Source organism: Balaenoptera ricei, chromosome 11 (genome assembly GCF_028023285.1).
Source record: "Balaenoptera ricei isolate mBalRic1 chromosome 11, mBalRic1.hap2, whole genome shotgun sequence".
In the NCBI taxonomy this organism is placed as follows: Eukaryota; Metazoa; Chordata; class Mammalia; order Artiodactyla; family Balaenopteridae; genus Balaenoptera; species Balaenoptera ricei.
The window spans coordinates 72,472,199-72,495,979 of NC_082649.1; the positions used below are offsets into that span (position 1 = coordinate 72,472,199).

At 44.6% G+C, this 23,781-nt stretch overlaps 1 protein-coding gene across 2 annotated transcripts in view; it reads left to right on the forward strand.

Moving 5' to 3' along the window:
* CACNA2D3 (calcium voltage-gated channel auxiliary subunit alpha2delta 3) overlaps nt 1–23,781 on the forward strand; it is a 770,150-nt gene that overhangs the window by 398,446 nt on the left and 347,923 nt on the right. For both annotated transcript variants that reach the window (XM_059937666.1, XM_059937667.1), the window contains exons 10-11: nt 8,849–8,938; nt 17,251–17,364. In XM_059937666.1, coding sequence (XP_059793649.1) covers nt 8,849–8,938; nt 17,251–17,364 — 204 coding nt within the window. The remainder of the gene's footprint in view (nt 1–8,848; nt 8,939–17,250; nt 17,365–23,781) is intronic.

The following is a 23,781-nucleotide window of genomic DNA, read 5'->3' on the forward strand; positions in this document are numbered from 1 at the left end:
CTTCGTTTCTGTGCTAGGGCTTTCTGTAGTTGCGGCAAGGGGGGGCCACTCTTCATCGTGGTGCGCGGGCCTCTCACAGTTGTGGCCTCTCTTGTTGCGGAGCACAGGCTCCAGACGCACAGGCTCAGTAGTTGTGGCTCACGGGCCTAGTTGTTCCGCGGCATGTGGGATCTTCCCAGACCAGGGCGCGAACCCGTGTCCCCTGCATTAGCAGGCAGATTCTCAACCACTGCGCCACCAGGGAAGCCCCGTGTCTTTTAAAATTAATAGCAAGTTGTGATAACCCTTGTAGTCCCTGAAATATTCTTCTACAATATTTTAGATGGCTACAGAGCATTTCAACCTCCTTATTGTTGAAAATATAGTTTGCTTTCCTTTTTTTTGCTTTTATAAATAATGCTGTAATGAGCATCTGTATATAAATATTTGCGTATTTGCTTGATTAATTCCCTATAATAAATTCATAGAATTGAACTTGGGTCCAATCATATTTAACTTTTGCATTCATATAAGGCTTTTTGTATATTTTAGTTTGTCCATTGATTCAACAAGTATTTGAGTGTCTGCCTTGGGCTAGCTAGGCACCGTAAGGGTGTTGGGGCCATAATGTGAGCAAGACAAATGAAGTCCTTTCTCTCATGGAGATGCCAACTATAAATATACATCTCTTCATAGCTGAAGTTTCCAGAGCTTGGCATTGTGTTTGGAATGAACTAAAGCTGTGACTTCTGTCTGGTCTCGTATACTACAGTTGATGAAAGCCTCCTTCCTCCAAGAAGCAAACTTGAATCAAATCAAGGTTTTTATAAAGTTTATGAACTTGGACCTTCAGAAATGTCAGAAAGGTGTGAAGAGTGAGGCCTGCCTGTTTACACACACACAACGGCATCTTGCCAAGCGAGACACAAAGCGAGTGCTTCTGTCCAAGTAGCATTTGGACTGTGGCTTTCCTCAGTCTCTGGAAGGTTCTCAGAGTTGGCTCCCTCAGAGGTCTCACAAGGAGGATGATGAACTGATACGGCAGGGAGTCCTCCTGGACCCCGCCTTGCCCTGCTGTGCAAAGCTTCTGTGGAGGCACCGGTTCCACTTCAGGTATTTCCAGATTGCAGAGAATATCCAATTCTGGGCTCATCATCATCATCTTAACATGGGCTAGTTAGTGCTTCTGCCATTGAAATGAGGTTGTAGCTCAACTGACTACCTGGTATGAATTAATACTCATTGTTCATATCCAGGAGATGCATCTTGTCTCTAATTTGGCGCTAGTATTAAACAGCTGCTACCTCCAGACACTTCAATTTGTAATATACACCGTTAAGGAGAAACGGGGACTTACTCAGACACAGTTCTATCAGGTCTGTACTTTCTCCCCCAAATTGCAAACATCTGGACCTGCCTCTTTAAAACCAGCTTTATTGGGCTATTGTGTTTTCACATTTGAGAAACACAATCTCACAGTCTGCCTTCCCAACCGGAATCTAATGACAGTCTAATTCACTTTGAGGTAGTGGTGTCACAAGTTATGTACAAGTGCTTCTCTCTGCAGCATGTAGAGGGGGAGCACACGTAGCGAGGAGATAAGAAACAAAGGGTAGCTTTCCCCAGAAAAAAAAAATCACAATATGTCCCTAAAGAGTTAGAGAAAAGGGTTTCTGGAAAATAGGTGGTCCAGGGGATGGTTTGAGACCTAGCAGAAAGAGTGTACCCAAGACAGAAGAGAAGGTAATACTGATGACCATAGTATTTATTGGGTGCTTTATATACATCAGCCTCAGCTTAAGTACTCATGCCCTAGGTCCGTGACATATGTGCCCAAAAGATGGTGTAAAATTAAGCCAGGGGATTTCTCAGACTCCACTGGAGCATGAGAGAATTATCCCAGGGTTGGGGATGAAGGAGGGTTTGTTGTCAGGAGGAATTACATCATGATGAAGAGTCCATATTTATATGAAATCATCTCGTGGCCTAGTATCAGTCAGGTTGGAAGGCAGGAATGGAGATCCTCTGGGTCTCTGACAAACAACCTGCTGCAGTTTGGGTTTGGAGCTTGTTGGTGATGCGACCATTGCAATGTGTGAAGGCTTTTTTGGAAATTTCCATGAGGAGTTTGGCGTCAGAATGAGACAGACATGATCACTGGGACACTGCTCCTCTATTCAGTCTGATTTTATATTGACATGAGCAGTATCCCTATTTTAGGAGAAGGCGAGTGGCACCATGTCTGTTACTCATACAGCTGAAGATTGGAGAGCTTCCACAGAGCACTCATACCTTTAGCTCCTTAATTTTAGTTTGTCACCTGGTGGCCACAATACAAAGTAACCTAACAAAGCCAAGCATGTTTGATGAACACCTGCTCTCTAGCTATCTATCAGAATTCTGCACTCCCTGGGCACTGACAGATGCTAGGTGTGACCCAGGCAGCAAGAAACAGGGACCTGCACACTTCCCATATCTCCTTCGCTCACATGCACAATCTTGTTCCATTGGATCTCATCAAAAAACATAGATTCAACAGTAAAATTATTAAGAATTTCAAGATAGTGACAGCGTAGCATTAAACCAAGCATGGGCCCTTTGAGCATGGGGCGCTGTGTGGCTGCAAACGTCATGTACCCATGAAACCAGCCCTGCGTGAGATCCCTAGGGCTCTGTATGCTGCATCTTGTCAGGGACGTCGAGAGCTGCACCCTGTGTATTGGAAGGGGCCGATTGCGTATGGGTTTAGATATGGGGCTCTGCACTTTGAAACCCACCTTCCTCTTACTTGCTCTGCCATCCTGGGCAAGTATTTCACCATTCTAAGTCTCCATTTGCCTACGTGTAAAATAGGAACCTAATAGTACATTTCAGGGGTGTTTAGGGGGATCAAGTGAGGTTATGGGTGAAAAATACCCAGTGCCCAGCAGACAGTTATCATCCGGCCAGTGCTGGCTGCCATTGGAGGAACTGGGTGAGGCAATTTCTGAAAGCCTTCCCGTGGCTGCAGCAACCCTTGTCCAGATGTAATGGGCACAAAATTTGGGTCTGCTGAACTCAAGTGACCTGGATGGGCATCATTGATAGGTGGTTGTTAGCCTTTCCCCCAAGTAACCCCAGCCAGGACCACTGGCTCTCAGTGACTCTGCGGATGGGGAATTGCTTTGTCTCCCGATGGCCACTTTTTATATTAATCCCCTGCTTTTAATTGGGAGGACTCAAACATTCCATTATAATTGCATAGGAAAAAACATGATTGCTATTATCACAGAGAGAGTTATCAGTAGTGATTCAACTAAATCAAATGCTGGTGGAGGGAGGGGGTTGTTTCGCCAGGACCCTCCACTGGCCTGGATGTTGTGACTGTTTCTCAGAGATAAGCGGCCTCGCCGTGCCTGCTGGCATCGGGCATAGGCAGCCGTGGCGCTCGTGCTGGTTCATCTCCCCAGGCTTTAAGCTGCACTAATTGCTTTGGAAGCGAGGCCTTCTCCTGAGCAGCAGCATATGCTGCATGAGTGCCTAAAGCAAAGATAAAAAGCCAGCCGCCTCCTCCTTTATTGAAGTTTAATAATAAAATGGAACTGTCACCATTCCCAATAAATTGTTTATTTTAATTTAGAAAAATAATGGAAACTGGCCACCTTCTGGCACACAGTTGTTGAGGACTGTTTTCCTGGCTCGGCTAATTCTGAACCTCCTGTTCTTTGGTAGCTTGCTCTGAAAGACACTGAGACCTTGGTGTCAGTAAAATCAACCACGCGTCTCTCCATTTAATAAAACCTGGCCCTTAAAGAGTGAAATAAGTCATTTTTCAAGGTGGATTAGACTGTAAAGTTGTAAACCAAGAAGTTGGCATAGGTGTTTCAGGTGTAAAGTTTTGCAGGATTTTTTTTCAAATATTTCTTTTAGCAAATATGAAATTAAAGTAGTCTCACATGTTTCTGTCATTGCAGTTCTTTCAGATGACTTTTTCTGTAATAATAGTGAGAGGTCAGCTTGATACCTCTTGCATTAAGAGGGTAAAGAAGGCATAGATGAAGGAAGTATCTTTACTAAGGCTTGTAGAGGGGGTGAGTGGCAGAGTGGGGATTGGAATTTAAGACACCTGGCTCCTGCTTGCTGCTTCTAAGGCTCTGATGCTCTCACTTTTCTACCCAATACACAGAAGCTTTCCCATCCCCATTTCCTAGGGAGCAAAACTGAGACCTGAAAGCCAAAGATTCTTGCCTCGGGGTGTCATAGCCGGTAAGTGGACTAGCCAGAACTAGGACTCAGTCTCTTGAATCCCAGTTCAGTTTCATTCTTGCAGAGTCCATGGGGTCTAACATATAAGTTGCTAACATACAAGTATAATATGATTGCATTAAACATAAACATTTTTGCTCTCACAGTAAGTAGCCACACCTGAGAATAGGAAAAGACATCTGTATTGATAAGAAGGCTGCAGGGCCGTCAGCCAGGCCCCTTCGTTCCCTTTCAGACACTACCCTTGGAGTGCACGCAATTAGAGTTCCTCTTCAGCAAGTTACTCCAGGCCATGGGGGGCAAAAGCCATGGCTGTTCCATCCATGTGCCCCACGAGTGTGCTGTGTAGGAAGTGGCTGTCTTTGTCTGGCCTGGGCACTCAGACAATGTGCAAGCCAGGCAATGCAATGACAGTGATTAAGAAGGGGAGGAGGGGGGCATAGATGAGATGAGAAGGATCATTGTAATGCAAGGGGGTCTTTGGGGAGGTATTGTCTCAGCCAGGGTTATTGTGATGGGCTTGGTCATCAAGGTCCTTTGGATTGAGTGGCCTGAATACAGCTAAATCTGGTCAGGCAAAGAAGCAAATTTATTGACTCGCTTACCTGAGAAAACTAAGCATGGCTGGATCTAGGGGCTCAAGCCATGCTGTCGTGACTCTATCTTACCCCCTTCCACTGTGGGCTCTGTTCTCCTTGGCTGTTACCTTTATTCAGATGAGCTCTTCCTGTGCAGTGGCTTCATGGCTGCTGGCAGGACCAGCCTGCCTCCCTGACCTCTCAGTAATCTCAATGGAGAGAGAGTCTTCTTCCTCACGTTCCAGTAGAAGCCCAACTGTGGCCTCTGGGATGGAATTCACAGACTGGACAGGGCTGATCAAAGGGCCCACCCCTTGATCTGGGAAGGAGAGAGAGAGAGATGTTATCCTCATCCAATTTATATAAATTATGGGGTGTCGGGGAAGAAGGAAAATCAGAAGAAGGGGAAAGGATGCTGGACAGGCAAAATCACACATAGCCACTGGCCTTAGAGTTTCCTCTGACTCACCATTAGTCAAGAGGAAGGACCAGACTAGCCCTTGTGTCTCCAGGTCAGTATTATCCAATAGAACTTTATGTGATGATGGAGATATTCTTTAATCTTCACAGTCCAATGCAGTGACCACCAACCATATGGGGCTGTTGAGCGTTTGAAATGTGGCTTGTGTGATCAAGGAACTGAGTTTTTAATTTTAGGTAATTTTAATTAAATTTAATGTAAATAGCTACACGTAGCTCATGGCTACCGTAATGGACAGAGCAGCTCTCAGTGGAGGTCATATTGCAGGAGATGGTTCCCTGGAAGGCAAGACCCCCTGTCCCTGCTTTGGAGGAGAGTTGGGCTGAGGGTTAAATGCAGAGCGTGGAAGACCAGGATGATGAAGTTGAGTTGGTTTAGGTTGTGGAGTAGGAGGAAAGGGAGTTTGGTCATGAGGGAGGGACAGGGAGGAAGAAATAAAGAGAGAAACTTTCATCTGGATGACATCATTTGGAAACCTTTAACTTGAGGAAATATTTTTTCTGTCTCATATATGAACCCAATTTCTACCAGGAAGAAACAAAATCACAACTGACCTTGTTATAATAGCAAATTGAGGGGAATTCCATGACATGTTATTGCATTTTACTCTAAATGTCCAACAATAAAAGCAACCATTGCCTGAAGCATCGTTCTGCACATGACATGCAGCTACACGTGGAGTAAAAGAAAAATTAGTGTGTTATTAAAAAAAACTGTGTAAACTTGTGTGACTGAGCACAATTAAATGCAGTTGACAGAAATGACATCAAATGAATAGAACGAACTTGTCAAGGCAGCGTCCGGTCACTGGGATGTGAATCTGGGGCCAGTTAAAGACCAGACTCTCTGATGGGCCTGTCATCCTGCTCTGTGTCCTGTAGGGTGTGTTGGGGCCACCCTGAGGTGGTGCTCGCCAAGCCTAAGTCCTCTTGGTGGTCACCACTCACCCACAAGTCAGGTTTCCAAGGGTGGAGGTTCTTGGAGAAGGCAGACTGATTTGCTCTGATCCCCTCTTGCCCACCTGCAGCGGGATGCATGGGCTTCCTCAGATTCAGTCAACTTCCTAGGTTTGTCCACCGAGTGCTCATGGAGAACATGCCATGAGCTCAGCATCCTGCTGGGGCCTTAGGCATCAAGCAAGAAGAACAGAGAAGCAGGAAACTTGGTTCCTGGATGTGTGGCTTGCCTGGGTCCCTGGTCCTCAGCATGCCACTTGATAATCACCTGTAGACTCAGCTGCAGCCCAAGTGCAGGGATTAAGAGCAACCATACTGGAGACAAACTGGCCAGGTGTATGTCAAGCTCATAGCCAGTGCCTGGCATGCAGGCTATCTCCCCGACCCCCCACCAAAAAAAAAAAGAGCAGCAGGTGTGTAGTGGAAAGAAGGAGGGCATTAGAGCAGCTGAAGCCAACCTGGGTAGAACCTGGGCCAGGCAGCTTGGAGGTATGTGAATTTAGGCACAGTACTGGACCTCAGTCTTAGCATCTGCAGAGTGGGATGATGGAACTTCACAGGGTTGTTGTGATCCAGTTGACTGGTGTTTGTTAAGGACCTAACACAGAGCAGGCTTCCAGAACCGGGGCTGCTCTGGTAAGCATGACAGCATGGTTGCTGGAAGGGTTGGACCAGGGAAGAGGTCTTGTGGGTGGTATGAGTATCCCCAGGGTGATTTGCCAACTTCACATCCAGCCTTGATTCATGTTAGGCTTAGGTGTCATTAAAGCTGATCACCAGGGCTTCCCTGGTGGTGCAGTGGTTAAGAATCCACCTGCCAATGCAGGGGACACGGGTTCGAGCCCTGGTCCGGGAAGATCCCACATGTCGTGGAGCAACTAAGCCCGTGCACCACAACTACCGAGCCTGCACTCTAGAGCCCACGCGCCACAACTACTGAAGCCCGCGCACCTAGAGCCCATGCTCTGCAACAAGAGAAGCCACTGCAATGAGAAGCCCGTGCACCGCAACAAACAGTAGCCCCTGCTTGCCGCAACTAGAGAAAGCCCGTGTGCAACAACGAAGACCCAACACAGCCAAAAATAATAAATAAAATAAATAAATTTATTTTTTAAAAAATAAATAAAGCTGATCACCATAAGGATCCCACTCAAGCTTTCCTGTCCAGTTTGCCAGCAAAGCTGCAGTCCATCCTGATGACCAGAAACCCCAGGCAGAACAGCATCTTAGAACCATCAGTCATGTCCTAGGATCAGTCTCTATGATGCTTCAATCACTTTTGGAGTCCTCAGGCAGAGACATTATGAGTGGGTGTCACCATGTGGATGCTGATGGCACACTTTGAGCACTGTTGGGTCTCAGGCACAGTAGGAGAAAGGAAGCCACTCCTAGGCCAGGAAGTCACTGGCAAACCTTTACCACTAACCCAGCCCTCTTGCCCCTCTCCCTCCTAGTGACTTTTCCAGCCATTTCCCCAGTAGACAAGGGTATAGATGCCTTTGGAAAGAGAATAATTCATTTCAATAGAAAAGATACGGTTTTGGAATGGGTCAGTTGGAAAGTGATGCCAGGTGCTGTGTTGCTGTGGACATAGGCTTTGGGCCAGTGACCATCATGTACATTCCCGTGTACCTGGGCATGCGCCTGGGCCCGCTCTTGCCTCTTTGTTGGGAAGCAGAAATGTTTGGGTTTCACAGTCACTTTCTTTGTCCCCTTTACTTTCCAGCTGATGCTGGGCTTCTGTGGAACCGACATAGCAGGAGGGCCTGGGGCTGCTCCTGAAGAGGCTTCTTTCCATCTGCCTGTTCCTCGAAGCCCTCTCTATTTGTAGCCTGGATTTCCTTTCCATAGGCACAGTTCTCATGTTGTGATCCAGTCTTTAGCCTCACTCTTTGGCTCTTTGGGGGTGGCTATTGAGCACCTTCTGTGTATCAGAAACGTGGTAGATGTGGGGGGCAATAGACAACCAGACATGCCATGTCTTAGGAACATCACAGTCTTGAGTGGGGAGAGAATCTAATCAGGCGATTACACACCTGAAGTGCTAAGTGCATGGTGGATCTGAGCCTGATGTGCCAGCCTGGGCTTGCAAGGAAGCATTCCAAGCTCTCAGGTGGGTGTTCTGGGAAGATTCCCAGGGCAGGAGGGAGTGATGTTCAAACTGAGACCCCAAAAGTAGGTAAGAGAGACCATCACGATGGGGAGGGGAGGGCAGAAAAATGGATGGAGAGTGTGTTCCCAGTGGAGGGAGGGCATGCATGGAGTCTTAAAAAATCATCAAGAGTGGGAAAATAGAGGGTGGGAGAGTGGAGAGTCATGGGAGATGAAACTGGAGAGGAAAGCAGGAATTTTCAGCAAATTACATACTTTTCACCAAAATCTGAACTTCTTTTCCCCTAAAATGTAATCAAAACTAAAAAAATACACATGGAAGGTAAATTTTATATTGAATAAGTTCTTATGTTTTGAATTTGAGAGGCAGAAGCCAAATTATGACCATTTGGGTCTGAGAATCATTGGTTTTGCCTTGGCATGTGCTTGTTCATTCAAGGTTGGTGTTTCATATAACAGGACAGATGCTAATGGGTTTTTTTGCTTTGTTGTTTCAGCACTTCAGGGAGCATCTGGACAAACTTTTTGCCAAAGGAATCGGAATGCTGGATATAGCTCTGAATGAAGCCTTCAGCATTCTCAGTGATGTAAGCTCCTCTTTGAGTTGCCTTTCTCTTCTCCAGGAGAATAGATGGGATTTTTTTTTAAGTTGTGGACCAGCAGTATTGTTAGCCCTGGCCGTCACTGAGCAGTATCCACAGGCATAGAATGGGGGAGGGTAAGGCTGGCCATATGAGTGATCTGGGGAACCAGGCCCACCTGGCGAAGCCATACCAGCCGCCTGCTGGGCAGAGTTGATGGTGCAGTCTGGTCAGGGGACTCACCTGACACACTCATTGACTCTGGGGCCGTCAGTGTCTCAACACTAGAGCACCATCTAATGCAGATTTCTTTTCACCTGAAGAACTCTCAGTTTCTTCATGGAGTAGACTCACTTCTTACTGTGTCACACTGAGTCCCTGCCTGTGGCGCTGTTCAGAGGGAGAAGGGCTTCTCTGTGTGGTGTGTTTAGGGAGTGCTAGAAGCTCTACCTGTCCCTCCCTCCAGCCCCCTGGAGATTCACAGTACGCAGTGCACACTCAAGGCTTCGGTAAGTACTGCAAAAAAGAATCCCGCTTCACCTGCTGTTTCTCCCACTTCTTTGAACAAAGAATCCTTTTTTCAAGTAGCACCTGTTAACATCCTGTGAAGTATGTTGGGGAAGCTTGGGTTGGTTATTCTGCCCCTTGAATGCAATTGTGTTAGGCTAGAACAACATGCAACTTTTGTGATCTTTTTACTCTGGGAGGGCAGTAGGAAAAGAAATGACTATATTAATGCAGGTTCTGTATCATTTATTTAACTACTATATATTGCGTGATTTTTAGTGTCAGACACTGGGAATAATACACCAATGAACAGAATAGACAAAGGGTTTGCCTTAATGGACCTAACATCCTAGTGAAAAGGTCAGCAACCTATGGCCCAGGAGACAAATCAGCCTGCATCTTGTTTTTGTAAGTAATGTCTTACTGGAGCACAGCCATGCCCACCTGATTATGTATAGACTATGGCTGTTCTTGCACTACAATGGCAGAGTTGATTAGTTTCAATAGATACCATGTGGCCTGTAAAACCTAAAACATTTACTATGTCGCCCTTTACAGAGGTTTGCTGACCCCAGTTCTAATGGGAAGAGACATATGAAGTGAGTAGTCTTATGGAGAACAATAGCACCACTGTTTCAGTGTGATAGGACTTGCTTCTTTACACAGTGAGGTCAGGGAAGAGCTCTCTGATTATGTGATGTTGGAGTAGAGACCTGAAGGAAGTGAAGGAGCAGCCATATGGATATCTTGAAGAAATTTCCAACAAGAGGAACAGCAAATGAAAAGGCCCTGAGGCAGGGATGTTTGACATATTTACAATACAGCAAGGAGACCAGTGTGACAAGAGCAAAGTGGGGAAGAAAGAGTGTACTAAGAAATGAGATCACGGAGGTAGCTGGATCATGTGGCGCCTAATAGACACTAGTGAGGACTTTGGCTCTTGCTCTGTATAGGATGGAAAGTCATTGGAGTCTGAGCAGAGAATGACACAATCCAACTTGGATTTTAACAGTATCCGCTGGCTACTGTATTGATAAACAACGACAATAGCCGGAAGGACATTATCTAAGTGACATATAATGGTGGCTTTGGACGAGGGAGGTAGCGGTTAAGATGTGAAGAAGCAGGAAAATAGAAACCACTCAAGGTATTTCAAACAGCAGAAGTTGAACTCAGAAAGTTGGTTGCACTGGGGATGGAAAAGCTGAGAAATCAAACGAAGAATGAAACAATCCATGGATTAGCACCAGCAGGAGGTAGCTCCCCTCTAGGTCAGGAAGGACAACAGGATGGAGGGATGCCATCAGAGCCTCCTCATTGTGGCTGTCCAGATGGGAATAAAACCATGGAGGGGGCCGCCCCGCACAAGCTGGAATCCTGGGGAGAAGGGCCTGTCCTGTGGAAGCTAGTGCCTTGGAGGGGATGCTGCTATTGCTGGAAAATGCCCAGGCCCCCAAAGCAGAGAGAAAGGGAGAAATGACTTAGAAATACCTTGGCTTCTCCCTTGTGTCCTTCAGTGTTTGTTCTCCTTAAGACGAAACTTGTCAAAACTGTTGGAGAGCCTGGGAAATGTGGTTTTCAGGAAAAACACATGGGGTGGAGCTGAAAGCAAACAAGTGACAGCTATGTTGAGGTGTCGCAGGAGATGGGAGACCAGCTGGAGGCTCAGAGGCCTCACCTCCAGGTAGCTCTGTGGGTGGCCTGCTGTCAGTTTCCAGGTGGGCATTCACCCAGCACTGCACTTGTTTTGGTGGTCAGTTATGCCTGACTCCATAACTTGAGTTTTTCCCACTCGGCTACAGTGGCCTCTCAAGCCAAGGGTAGGCCCTAATTCTAGACTCTTTTACCAATAATATCTACTCACACATAGAAGGCCATTTACATCTCAGTCCTGAGCCAGTATCATGTACAACTGCAGAGGAGAGAAAAATAAGGAGGGAGGGTGTCATTTCAGCTTCCTTCATACAAATTGGAGGCCCTTCCTTCTCACCTCGCTCCAAAGGGCCGTTGGCTACAGACAATTAGCATTTACGTACAACTCGGTGTTTGAGACAGCACATGCCTATTAACAGCATGTTAATAATTAATAAACATACCTGGCCAGAATCGAGGACCAAGTTACATCTTTAAATTCTGCTTTGAATGCTGGGCAGGCACCTTCTCAGGGCTGGGAGATGCCGAGCTCTTCATCTCAGCAGGCTTTTTCTAGGGGGTGATATTGAAAGGACTTGCCACATTTGGGAAACTGGCTCTCTTTATTTCAAAAACCTGGTGTCTAGTGCAGGGAGGCGGCTACTCTGAGCTGGGGAGTCCCTTGCTTGGAAATGTGCCCTGCAGATTTCTGTTTTTCCTGCTCTTTGGCAGAAGTGGTAAAGGAGTGAAGAGTTAGGAGATGCTTCTTGTGTTTAAATTTGTGGCTTCTGGAGTCAGGCAGGCTGGGCTGAGAAGCCTGACTCAGAGCTTGCTGTGTGACCTTGAAAAAAACTCTGCTCGGTTTTACCTTTCTTTTCCTCATCTGTAAAATGGGGATAGGAATAGACCCAGCACTGGCCACTTAATTTGTGAAGCCCAGTGCAAAATGAAAATGCAGGCCCTTGTTCAAAAGTTAAAAATAATTTTAGGAGAGTGACAGCAGAGTGTTCAACCAAGTGTGGGGCCCTGTACAGCTATGCACATCACATGCCAGGAAGCTGGCCCTGCTGGATGGGGGCTGAGGATTCAGCATGAGGAAGTGGTGCCCTGCTCCCTTTCAGCAGTGCTGGGTTGGGTGGGAAGTGCCATCTCCGTGACCACAGAGACATTAGGCAGCCTCAGCTTTTGCCAGGTTGCCTGTGGTTTCTAGAAGCAGCTCCCACTCTTGATGCTTTGGTACTACTCCCTGACCAAATCCTCAGGAATATCTGCTTCTCTTCATCTGACCCTTTCTTCTTTTCCTTGCCCTGGCACCTTTCCTCTCCCCATCCCTTTCACTTATCAGTTTTGTTTTAAGACACTCTTAAATAAAGAAGATGTGGTACATATATACAATGGAATATTACTCAGCCATAAAAAGGAATGAAATTGGGTCATTTGTAGAGACGTGGATGGATCTAGAGACTGTCATACAGAGTGAAGTAAGTTAGAAAGAGAAAAACAAATATCGTATATTAACGCCTGTATGTGGAACCTAGAAAAATGGTACAGATGAACCGGTTTGCAGGGCAGAAATAGAGACACAGATGTAGAGAACAAACGTATGGACACCAAGGGGGGAAAGTGGCAGGGAGGGGTTGGTGTGATGAATTGGGAGATTGGGATTGACATATATACACTAATATGTATAAAATGGATAGCTAATAAGAACCTGCTGTATAAAATAAATAAATAAAATTAAATTAAAAAATTCAACAAAAAAAAGAGAAACTCCTAAGTCAGTGATCCCACTGCATGCCCAGTGGAATGCTGGTCTGCCACAAGGCTCCGACATAGGTGTTGTGGTCAAGGTGCAGGATGCCATCCTCCTTTTGGAGACTCACAATACTCTTGTGCTACTAGAGGCCTTAGAAGTCCCACAGTGATCAGACCTTTTAAAGTGTGTCTATACCAGCACTCAAACTTATTGACCCAGGAACTCTTTACATCATATTACAACCTCAGGATAGAATCTTGTAGAAGTCACAGCTTACCAAGCACACCTTCAGGCATAATATCTTTTTGTCCTTTAAGAGGGTGTATTGCACTCCCAACACCTCTAATAGCCAGAGAAATCTCCAACACGTGGTGGATGTTTTCCCTTGAAACCTGGTGAGAGAAGTATTTTTGAACCAGGGAAACCTTCCACACACCTGCTTGCTCTGTCTTCACCTGTAAAACTCCTCAGGAGTCTGGCCAGTCAGAAAGTCTGAGGGGTCGAGTGTAAATTCCAGAAAGCAAGAAATGGAAGGAACAAAAATGTTACAAAATGTCCCTGCTTGAGATTCGTTGACAGTTGGCACCATATTCTTTTGAGTGTACATTTATCCCAGAGAGAGAAACATTTCCATCCCATCCCTTGCCATTGGGCTTTTAAATAGCCAAACACTTTGAAAAACAGAAATGGTTAATCTCCCGTGAAAATGAAGCTTTAGCTGTTTTCCACTTCATCAATATGACCTTTAGTGATATAATTCTCTTCCTGTGTATTATGCCTGCCTTTGCAAGTCAGTATGAAATAAAAAGCTGTTTCTTGAACACACAAATACACATTCTCTCTCTCTCTCTCTTTCTCTTACACACACACAATTTGAAATGACGATTATGGTTAGAGCTTAGAATGGTTCAGAGGTTACTATAACTAAATGAAGTTAATTCTGTTTTGCAATTACCTGCATTTCAGTTTCAGTATTTGCTCAGATGACTTAAAGGCTTTGAAAGGCGCATTCAAATAAACTTCCGAGACCCTCCTAGCTATTGATCTCTGCTGCATTCATTAGATTCCCTAAGAACACAGAGCCAGTTTGCTACAGTACTTAGCATCTACCTTGTCATGTGACAACTGCAATTATCTTTTTTGGCGATGAATACAATCTTTGCAGTGATTACCTTTTAAAAATTTTTCTTAGCCAATTAAATAAAATTTGGTGACATTTCAAAGACTGTTAATCACAACCAAATGCTCTAAATGTCAGGATGCATTGAAATTTTCGCTGCTAACTGATGAATCACTGAGCTAATTGTAGTTCATCATCAGGCCCTTGTCATTGTTATTATTATGGAAAACACTTCCATCGCTCTCGCTATTCAATAAAAATAAGTTCTAGACAAATATGAAGAGAAGAGATATTACTCATCAAAGCATTTGAATTTAATTGCATTCTTCAAAATTCTCCAACTGCAGATTGCTGCAGAGAAAACCAGGGACTCAGCCACGAAGGAAAGTAGTGGTTTTGAGTAAATAGCTCCGGGCAGCCCCTTCTTCCAGTCTGCAGTATTCAGATATCTTTATTTCCCTCTCTTTCTTGCCTTTTGTTTGGGAGAGTTTTTCCAGGATGTTTTCAAATGAGTTATATGAACAACAGTCCCGGGGTGTCCTGATTTTTTTCCGTTCTGCAGCCTCTGTGACCAAATGCATACATCACTTGTATTCAGTGGCACGTCACTGGGTTTATCCAATGCCGTGAAGGCTGTGTTGTATTGCAGGCTCTCCAAAACATCTCCAGAACAACCTGTTGTTAAGACAAGGCTGCAAAGCTGTTCTTTCTTATTACACTATGTTGGTAGAATCTTAGTAGCATCTCAGAGAGGAAAGGACAAAGTCATTTATTGAGACTATGAAAGTCTAGTTGAGGTGGGTCTTCAAAGTGGAGGAGAGGGAAGAGGCTTCATTGAGACCGGGTACGAATCCTAAATTATAGTTTAGGATTGGTGGATGCAGCAAGGGGAAGATTTTGAGGTCAGGGTTTCAAAGAGTTTTAGGGTATAAATTGTCCTTTGATGCTTTCTGTTGAAGAGTTGATGGGTCTCTCAGGAAGTTCCTGGAATAAGCAATAAAGTTATTTGCAGTTTTCATCTTCCTGAGCAACAGTTTTCTAGAATAGTAAGTTATGTCAATAAAGACAGTAGAATAGGAGTTATGTGGAAGGCTTTGTGGTCCGATGGCCTTAGTTCTCAGGTATTTCTACCTACTGATACTGTATCATGGGCCCTGTCTGCTCATTAATTTAAGGGCACCTGTCCAGTCTGAGTTGCAGGGATGGCTGTCAGGGCCAAGACTAAAGTGAGGCACATTCCAAGGGCACAGAATTTAAGGAGCGCTCACTCACTCTCAGGGTAGTGGCCTTGGTGACTGCCGTGCCACCCTGGAACACTGGAAAGGATAAAGGGAGGAAGAGCAGGAGAAGGAAGTGAACATTTGTGGAGCCATTGGATTGAGGAATGTCATCTCATCATTGGGACGCCATAGGTAGAATGTACCGAATCTGGGAGTAGATTCTGGAGCCAGACTGCCTGGGTTCAAATCCCAGCTATGACAGATATTAGCTGTGTGATCTTGGGCAAGTTAGCGAATCTCTCTGTGCCTCTGTTCCTCACCTGTCAAATGGGGATAATGATAGTACTTATCTCAGAGGGTAGTAAAGATTAAGTAGGTTAATACTTGTAGCCCAGCATATAATGAACATATAACCTGTGTTGTAACAACCATATAAGCATGTTATTGCCATCTTATAAATGGAGAAAAGGATATTCTGAAAAGAGACCTTATCCTAGGCACCAATTTGTGGTGCTGAGATGGGTTTGAGTATTTTCTGCTATACTATGGTATTCCATGCATGTTCTGAGCTGGTTTTGCTTTGTCCTAATACAGCCATGAGGCAATTCATTCCATCCATCCATCCATCCATCCATCCATCCATCCATTCATCCAATCTTCTTTCAAGTTACTGCAACTTCAGACTCTTCATTAGAATTCTAAGTCCATGGAGACTGGGCATTACTCTTCAATGTGAGTGCTTTTTTAGCTCTGGTTCATCAGGAGCCAGCAGCAAATCCAAGGGCTGCCTCCATCCTTCCCCCGTGTCATGGTCAACAGATTGAATGTGCCTGTATGTTGTCACTCCATGCCTTTGTACATGCTCTTTGCTGTCTCTGAAAGGCCCTTACCCCAGATGCTCACCTCCTTCAGGTATTACTCAAATGCCACCTTCTCATTGAGATCTTCCCGGACTGTTTTTTTCTAAAGTTGGCCCTCTGCATTTTCTATCCCCTTTCTTGCTTTATTTTTTTTACCTTAGCGTCACCATTATCCAACATACAACATAATTTACTTACAACATAGTTTACTTACTTACTTTGGTATCTCATCAAATAGAATACAAACTACACAAGCAAAGAGATTTTTGTGTTTCATCCTCAGCGCTGTGTGGGCACTTAAGAAATAATTTTAGAATAAATGAATAAACTTCACAGATTGTAGTGGTGGGAGTTTTCACTACTGAAGGTTAAAGTCATTTTGTGTGTTCCCCATTGTCATATAATTGTAGGGTTTTTAAAGGCCATTGCTTTGAATTGTAGCATTAATAGCATTCATTAAGGGGATTCATCACCAGATTCAGGGGAAGGACAGGAGTCTCTGACAACCATAGTCTGGTCACCCAAGCTACCGCGCACAAAGGCTGGGGACTTTTGAAATGCTATGTAAAACTGAAAGTTGAAATTTAGAGTTTTGTACCCCAGTGGGCACAATCTTGGAATTTCAGCATGCTGTACATACTAACATACATAACAAATATATAATGTTACATGTTAACAAATATATGTTTAAAACAAACCCTAAAAATGGGGTTCTTACAGTGTAGTCTGAATTGGCATGTTCCTGACTTTATTCTCTATGTGTACAAAACCTCCTTGATTTTATTACATAGCACAGTCTGCATCCATCAGACTCATTCAAACTAGACTCATTTAGATTTTAAAAGAGATGTTACCTGTCACATATTCTGCTGCCAGTAAATGTGTTTCTAAAGGGTTGTTGTGCCAACTCCTTTGGACTTGTATTCTGAAGTGTTATCCATGCTTGAAGATAAGAGAGGTTAACTGTCCTAGAATCTCACTTCCTGCCTTGTGTGTGTTTTTAGGAAATCTCTTCTGTGGTTCATATTTAGTTCCAGTTTTTCAGAGCAAATACGGAAATCCATAAGTGGGGAAAGGCTTATCCTGTAGGTTTTTTCTGGTGATGCAGAATGAGCTCTCATTTTAAGAGGCTTCCTAAGCCCAAGATCTCATGCTTCTGAAGTCTCATGGATATACAGAGCCCTCTGATGAGTTTTTCAGTTTGAACTCATTTCTTTCCACAGTTCAACCACACTGGACAAGGAAGCATCTGCAGCCAGGCCATTATGCTCATCACTGATGGGGCAGTGGACACCTATGATACTATCTTTGCAAAATACAACTGGCCAGATCGAAAGGTAAGTCGATGTTGATGGCGTCCATGCAGTGCCATGTGTGGAGAATCTATATTGCATTGTAACCTCCAGATTGTCCATGGATAGGTACCCCATGTAGCCTTAATCTCATCATGACCTGTGGTTTCTCAGCCTTGTGTTTTCTGGTTGACCAAAACTGAATACTATGGCTTTTCTTGTTTTCAAAGTGAAACTTCTTTGGAAGAGAAAAGAAACCCATGAAGACAGGTTCAGTGTGTTCAGTGAAAAGATTCGCTGTGAAGTATGCTTTTGTCCTTAATGGACAGTGCTTCTCTTTGTTTTTGTTTTCCATGGAGCCAGAGCCGCTTGCTGGACCCAGCATCTACAGAATGGTGAAGGCAGCCATGGTGGCCCTGTGGCCATCTCCTTTATGTTTCCGTGTTCCTATAGTTCCTTCCTGGGCCCTCATTACCATCCAGAATCTCCTTTCCATCCCCCCAGTGCTGTTCCTCTCTCTTGTCAAAGCTTGTTTGTTCTCTATTCAAATTCTTTCTTTGGTTTCCAAGCTAACATTTATTTATCTGATAAACGCATATGTTAGGGTATCAGTGACAGATATCAAGGTTTTTGGTGTCTTTTGAGTCCCTTAATCCAGAGTTCCTCAAGCTGTTAGCCAGTTTGAATTCCCTATGGAGATCTTTTAAATTGTGGATCCTATTGTACACTTAAACAGAATCAAAATCTCTGAGGGTGTGGCCCAGGATTCTGTGTTTTTAATAAGTTCCTCAAATGGACACCAATCGGCAGATTGGCAGTTGTTGATCACTATCTCAACTAAATGGTGAAATTTGAGCAAGAAAAAGAGGTGCGTCAGAGAGGGTGTTATCCTGGGGGTATCACAAAGGCGCTTTCCTATCCTATGTGCCAGTGGCATTACTCTGACTGTCTCTGTTGGGGCATGAGGCTATCGAGACCAAGTCCGTTCTGCTTCTTCAACGCTGTATGTTTAATTTCTGGGAATTGAACTAACCACACCCATGGCAAAAAGAAACAGAAGACAAACGACAGCTGTGCACTCAGCTGTATCCAGAAAGCATGTACCCTTGAGGCAGCGTGAGCTGTCATTGCACATTCTTTCAGTCATTCTTGATCCCCACGTGTCTCTGTTAACACAGGCATCTCACCTCACCAAGCATGATTCTGGTGCTTAAAGATATATGTATAGTTTGTACAACATGGTCCCCAAATGGATGCCTCCCCTATTGCTCAACCTTAGAGAAAGCCACCATTTCTGAAGCTGGAAGGAAAACTAGCTGTGCTGAGCTTGCTGAGAGTAGGCGGGACTCTGGCATGGCACCTGCCTGAGGGAGATCCAGGAATAAGTTTGGCTGAATGCAGCTCCCACAATAAGCACTGACTTTAGAATCCAACCCTTGAGTAAGCTGGAAGTTCACTGTTGGACAAGGTGATTTTAAATGAGATATTTCAGGTGATGATTTCCCAGGACACGTAGAGGCCAGAGTTAATTCCTGGTAAATGTACGTGATGCAGAGTGAGGAGCATGCTGTCTGTGCTTGCACCCCCGCGGCACACAGCACAGTGCTGGGCACATGGCCACTACCTAAGGCACAACCCTGAGGCGTGGCTGAGTGACTGAGGGGCCTGGGGGGGAGGCCACAGCACTAGTCAACATGGGTAGGGCCATGGACGTTTTGTGGTCAAATAAGATGTTCACAGATGCTGTGACATCTCACAGCGTGTTGAAGGATATTTTACATTATTTAGGACCATCTTAAATAAAAGAAGGAAGTAAAAGGGGCTTTTAATAAGCAGCTACATTAATACCAAATGTATTATCTTGTGAGACTCATGTGCTGAATCATCTGAATCCCTCTTGCTTGGTGATACTTGATGGATAGCTGTAGACCAGGAATATTGGAATTTAAACATCCTATCCTTACTTGCTGGGAGAGGCATAGGATGAAGGCTGCAAAGTCATAACTCTAAAGACAAAACACAAATTTCAACATATCTTTCCAAAGGAACAATATTGACTTCAGGCCAGGTGCTTTCTTGGATTAATTGGAACCAGAGTCCTGGAAATTTCAACATTACATGAAGCAGTTTGATCTACTTATAAAGTATTATCAAGCAGAAGCAGACTTTCTTTCTGTAGCAAGAGGGCCTTTATCTATGATTAGAAATTAATAGCAGGATCCCGCCCCTCCTGCTCCATTCTGGAGAGTTCCATGGCATTCATATGCATATACATTCTCTTCTTGAGGACTTCTCTGTGAAGGTGCGGGTAATGAATTTACATAAAACCCCAATGTGATTTAGCACTGTGTTAAAGAGAGATGCTGTGTCATGTCTAAGCTGTCATTTTTCTCTATTGTTTTGAATGTTACTTAGTAGAGGGTTGGGTCATGCTGTCGTTGGCTATCTTCATGATTATAGAAACAGGAAATGGAGAGAGTAAAATGATCTTAAGGCTGGAACCTGATTCCTATAAAACAGTGATTCTCAAACTTGAGTGAGGATGAGAATCATCTGGAGGGCTTGTTCCAACACAGATTGCTCACTCCACCTCCAGAGATTCAGATTCATTAGGGCTGGTGGGGCCTGAGAATGTCCGTTTCTAACAAGTTCCCAGGTGACGTGGATGCTACTGGTGGGCGAACTGCACTTGGGAGCCACTGCCACAGAAACAGCCCAAGGAATAGTGTTTGGTTACTTGGTGGGCTCTGCCACTTCTGCTTCCCTCTGTTTACCTTTACGAGGGCCTGTTCCCTCAGTCAAATTCAGTGCACAGGTATGTGTTTCTTGGCTCATACTTTGTTTAAAAAATTGTCAATTACTGATCATGATTTTAAAATCTGGAGATAGAATATAAAATTTTAAAGTTTTAGTTTCATAAAGGGGTACACATGGCGCTTTGGAGCCAGCATTCTCATATGGCAAAAAACGGCTGGAGCTGAGGAATGGCTGCTCCCTTAGATGGCAAATGCCTGCTCCTTTTGGCCGTGGCCTCCATCACGCTCCATTATTTCCTCTCAGCCCACTTCACTTAAATTCTTTACATACCCATAGGTGTAGGGTTCTGGACCACTGCTCCAGATTAACCCAGGCTCTAGGTATTTGTTCCTTTCTCTTAGGTCTGCCATAAGCTTTCCCTCTTCTTCTCCAGCCAGATGCCATCTTGTCTTTACCTGAGCCCTACACTTTACACTCCCTCAGAGCTGTATAAGAGAAGTGTATACCTTAATGTCCAGTACTGTAATCACTTCTGGGCCTATTTTTCATCTTCACTGGTTTGGTGAGTTCTTGAGGACAGGTTCTGAACCTCTGACCAGTCCCACCACCATGCACTCTGTCATGTCCCTGCTGAGAAGTATAGCATTGAGTCCTTAGGGCAGTCTCATGATTCCTGGCCACTGGTGTTTACACCCTGTATAAGCTCCTCACCTTGAGTGTAGTTTGCACCTGTGACTTGTTTCTAACCAATAGAATATGGTAAAGGTTAGGGAATCTTGCAGATGTAATCAAGGTCTCAAGTCAGCTGATTTTTAGCTAACTAAAAGGATATTATCAGGAGTGGGCTTTACTTAATTGAAAGCCCTTGAAAGAGGGATTAGACACTCCCTGAAGCCAGGAGACTCTCCTTGCTGGTTTGATGAAGTTAGCAGCTGTTTGGAGAATTCCATGTGGCAAGGAACTGGGGGCAGCCTGCCTCCAGCCAACAGCCAGAAAAAAGCTGGGCCCTCCGTCTTATAGCCACAGGGAAATGAATCCTGTGAACGGCCTGAATGAGCTTGGAGGCAGATTCTTCCCCCGTTGAGCCTCCAGTTGAAAACACAACCCAGTCAACACCTTGATTGCAGCTTTGTGAGACAATGAACAGAAGATTCAGCTAAGCTGTGCCCAGACTTCTGACCCACAGAAACTCTAAGATAACAAACGTGTGCTATTTTAAGCCACTGCATTTGTGGTCACTTTTTATGCAGCAATAGAAAACTATCAATATTGGAAGAAACAAGGTGAAGGGAGAAAGGAAAGAGAATCATTTCATGGTAGCAATACTATGAAACATCTCCAAACTTAGTGGTTTAAAATAACAATCTATTATTTCTTGCAGTTCTGTGGGTTAACTGGGTGGTTGGTTCTGCTCCCTGTGGTGTCCAGTGGGGTCACTGAGGAAGCTGTGTTCGTCTGTGAGCTTGGCGGAGCTGCCTTGGTTCTCTTCCCTGAGGGCTCTCTTTCCATGCTGTGTCTAATCCTCCAGGTGACCCTGTGAGTCCTGTCTCTTCAGTACAGTAGCCTGGACTTCCTTACAGTATGGCAGTTGGGGTCCAAGAAAGGAAAGCAGAAGGAAATGGGGAGCAGGCCAGGGGAGCACTTGTGGGTGTCATGTTTTAATGCTACCTAATCAGGGCCTTGTGTGAGGCAACTGCTTGATAAAACATAGAATGAGTTGGAAGAAGGAAGCCATTACTGGTGATTTAACTATGAGTCTGTGAAGGCGACATCATGATCGCCTATGCAGTGTGTCCCTTGCCAGCATGTTATTGCTGGGAACAGAAATGAGGAGCTATTTATTCGTTTATTGGATGCCATTTACTTTTGCCTAATATACATTGGTTAGTGGCTTCATGGCAGCTTTACACACTTGGAATAAAATATGAACTCCTCAGTATGAAAGGGACTCATTCCAGGATCTGCTTAAGAAATAAAGCTGCCTACATTTCTACATTTAAATTAGAAAAATGGGACTTCCCTGGTGGTTCAGTGGTTAAGAATCCGCCTGCCAATGCAGGGGACACGGGTTCGAGCCCTGGTCCGGGAAGATCCCATGTGCTGTGGAGCAACTAAGCCCGTGTGCCACAGCTACTGAGCCCATGCGCCTAGAGCCTGTGCTCTGCAACAAGAGAAGCCACCACAATGAGAAGCCCCCGCTCACTGCAACTAGAGAAAGCCCGCACGCAGCAACGAAGACCCAACGCAGCCAAATAAATAAATAAATGAATTTATATTAAAAAAAAAAAGAAAAATGGCTATACCTGCCATTTATATAGTTACTCTTTCAAGTGAACTTAAAAAAAAAAAAAAAGAAAAAGGTCTTGGAATTATTAATCATTACCTCCCTTGATGTGTAAGACAGAGTGGATAGGTAAGAAAATGATAAGTTAGAGATTTTAAAAAGAGGTTGGCACACTATGGCCTACTGCCTGCTTTGGGCAGTCCTTGAGCTAGGAATAATTTTTACATTTTTAAATGGGGGGAAAAAAAAACTAAAGGAGAAGAATATTTCATGACTTGTGAAAATTATATGACATTAAAATTTTACTGTCTGTAAACAAAGTATTATTGTAACACAGTTATACCCATTTGATTATATGTCGTCTGTTGCTAAATAGTTGAATAGCTGTGACAGAGACCATCTGGCCCGCAAAGCCTGAAATATTCATTTTCTGGCCCTTTAAGAATATGTTTGCCACCCCCTGATCTAAAGGAATCTTTGAAGAAATTTAGACCAACCAGGGTATAGTTGAGAGTCATTGCGATGCCTTTAGAAATTTATGCATTGGCTGAATTCAACAGAAGATGGTAATGGTGAGTTCTTCCTGCCTTTCCATTGCTTTTGTTCTACTCAGAGAGACGAACCACATGACGGGAGACTTGATGGCAAATACTTCTCCATGCTGTAGGTGTCTCTCCCCCATATGTTGCGCGACCCTTTCTTTTTCTGTCATGAGTGAGTTCTGTCCTTCTGTGCGCCTGCCTGCTCCTTCAGGGCTGCCCAGGGCTGGGGCACAGTACCTGGTGACCTGGTGGTCCAGAAGGAGAGCCAGCAACAGGTACCCAGCCTGGGACTGCACCCCGTGCCCGGAATGTCGGGTCTTCATAAACGTGAGATGTAACTGCCCCTGGAACCCCGTTTTGGTGGTGACACGGCACGTGGCAGAGTGTCACAGCTTTTGGTTCTCTGGAGCAAGAGGGAACACCCTGGAGAGAATCAGATTCCCTTTTTTTGCCAAGACCCAGGAAACCAGAGACTCCCTGAATCCAAACGAAATGGAATTCCTGGAATCCCTGTCACTGTGGGGTCAGAATCCACCCACTCATGGCTTCCTACCTCTTATTTTGCTCTGCGTTATTCTTCAGGGAGAGAGATTTGACTGCAGCTGTCACATAACTGACCACGTCTTAACTCACTTCTGCTGTAGGTAAACTGTGAAACCCTGCCTGGGTATGCAGTGTGGGTAATGACCCTTCTGTACCTGTTAGATGCCACTGTGTCTGTGCTTCATGTGGGTCTGTGATGAGAAACACAGGTTGGATTAGAATGCTCAGTTTACTCCCCCTCCCCAGGTCTCCATCAATAAGAGAAAGTTTTAAACCAATTTCTTGTACTTAAATATATAAAACAAAACTAATTCTTACTGAATGCTGACTGTCAGG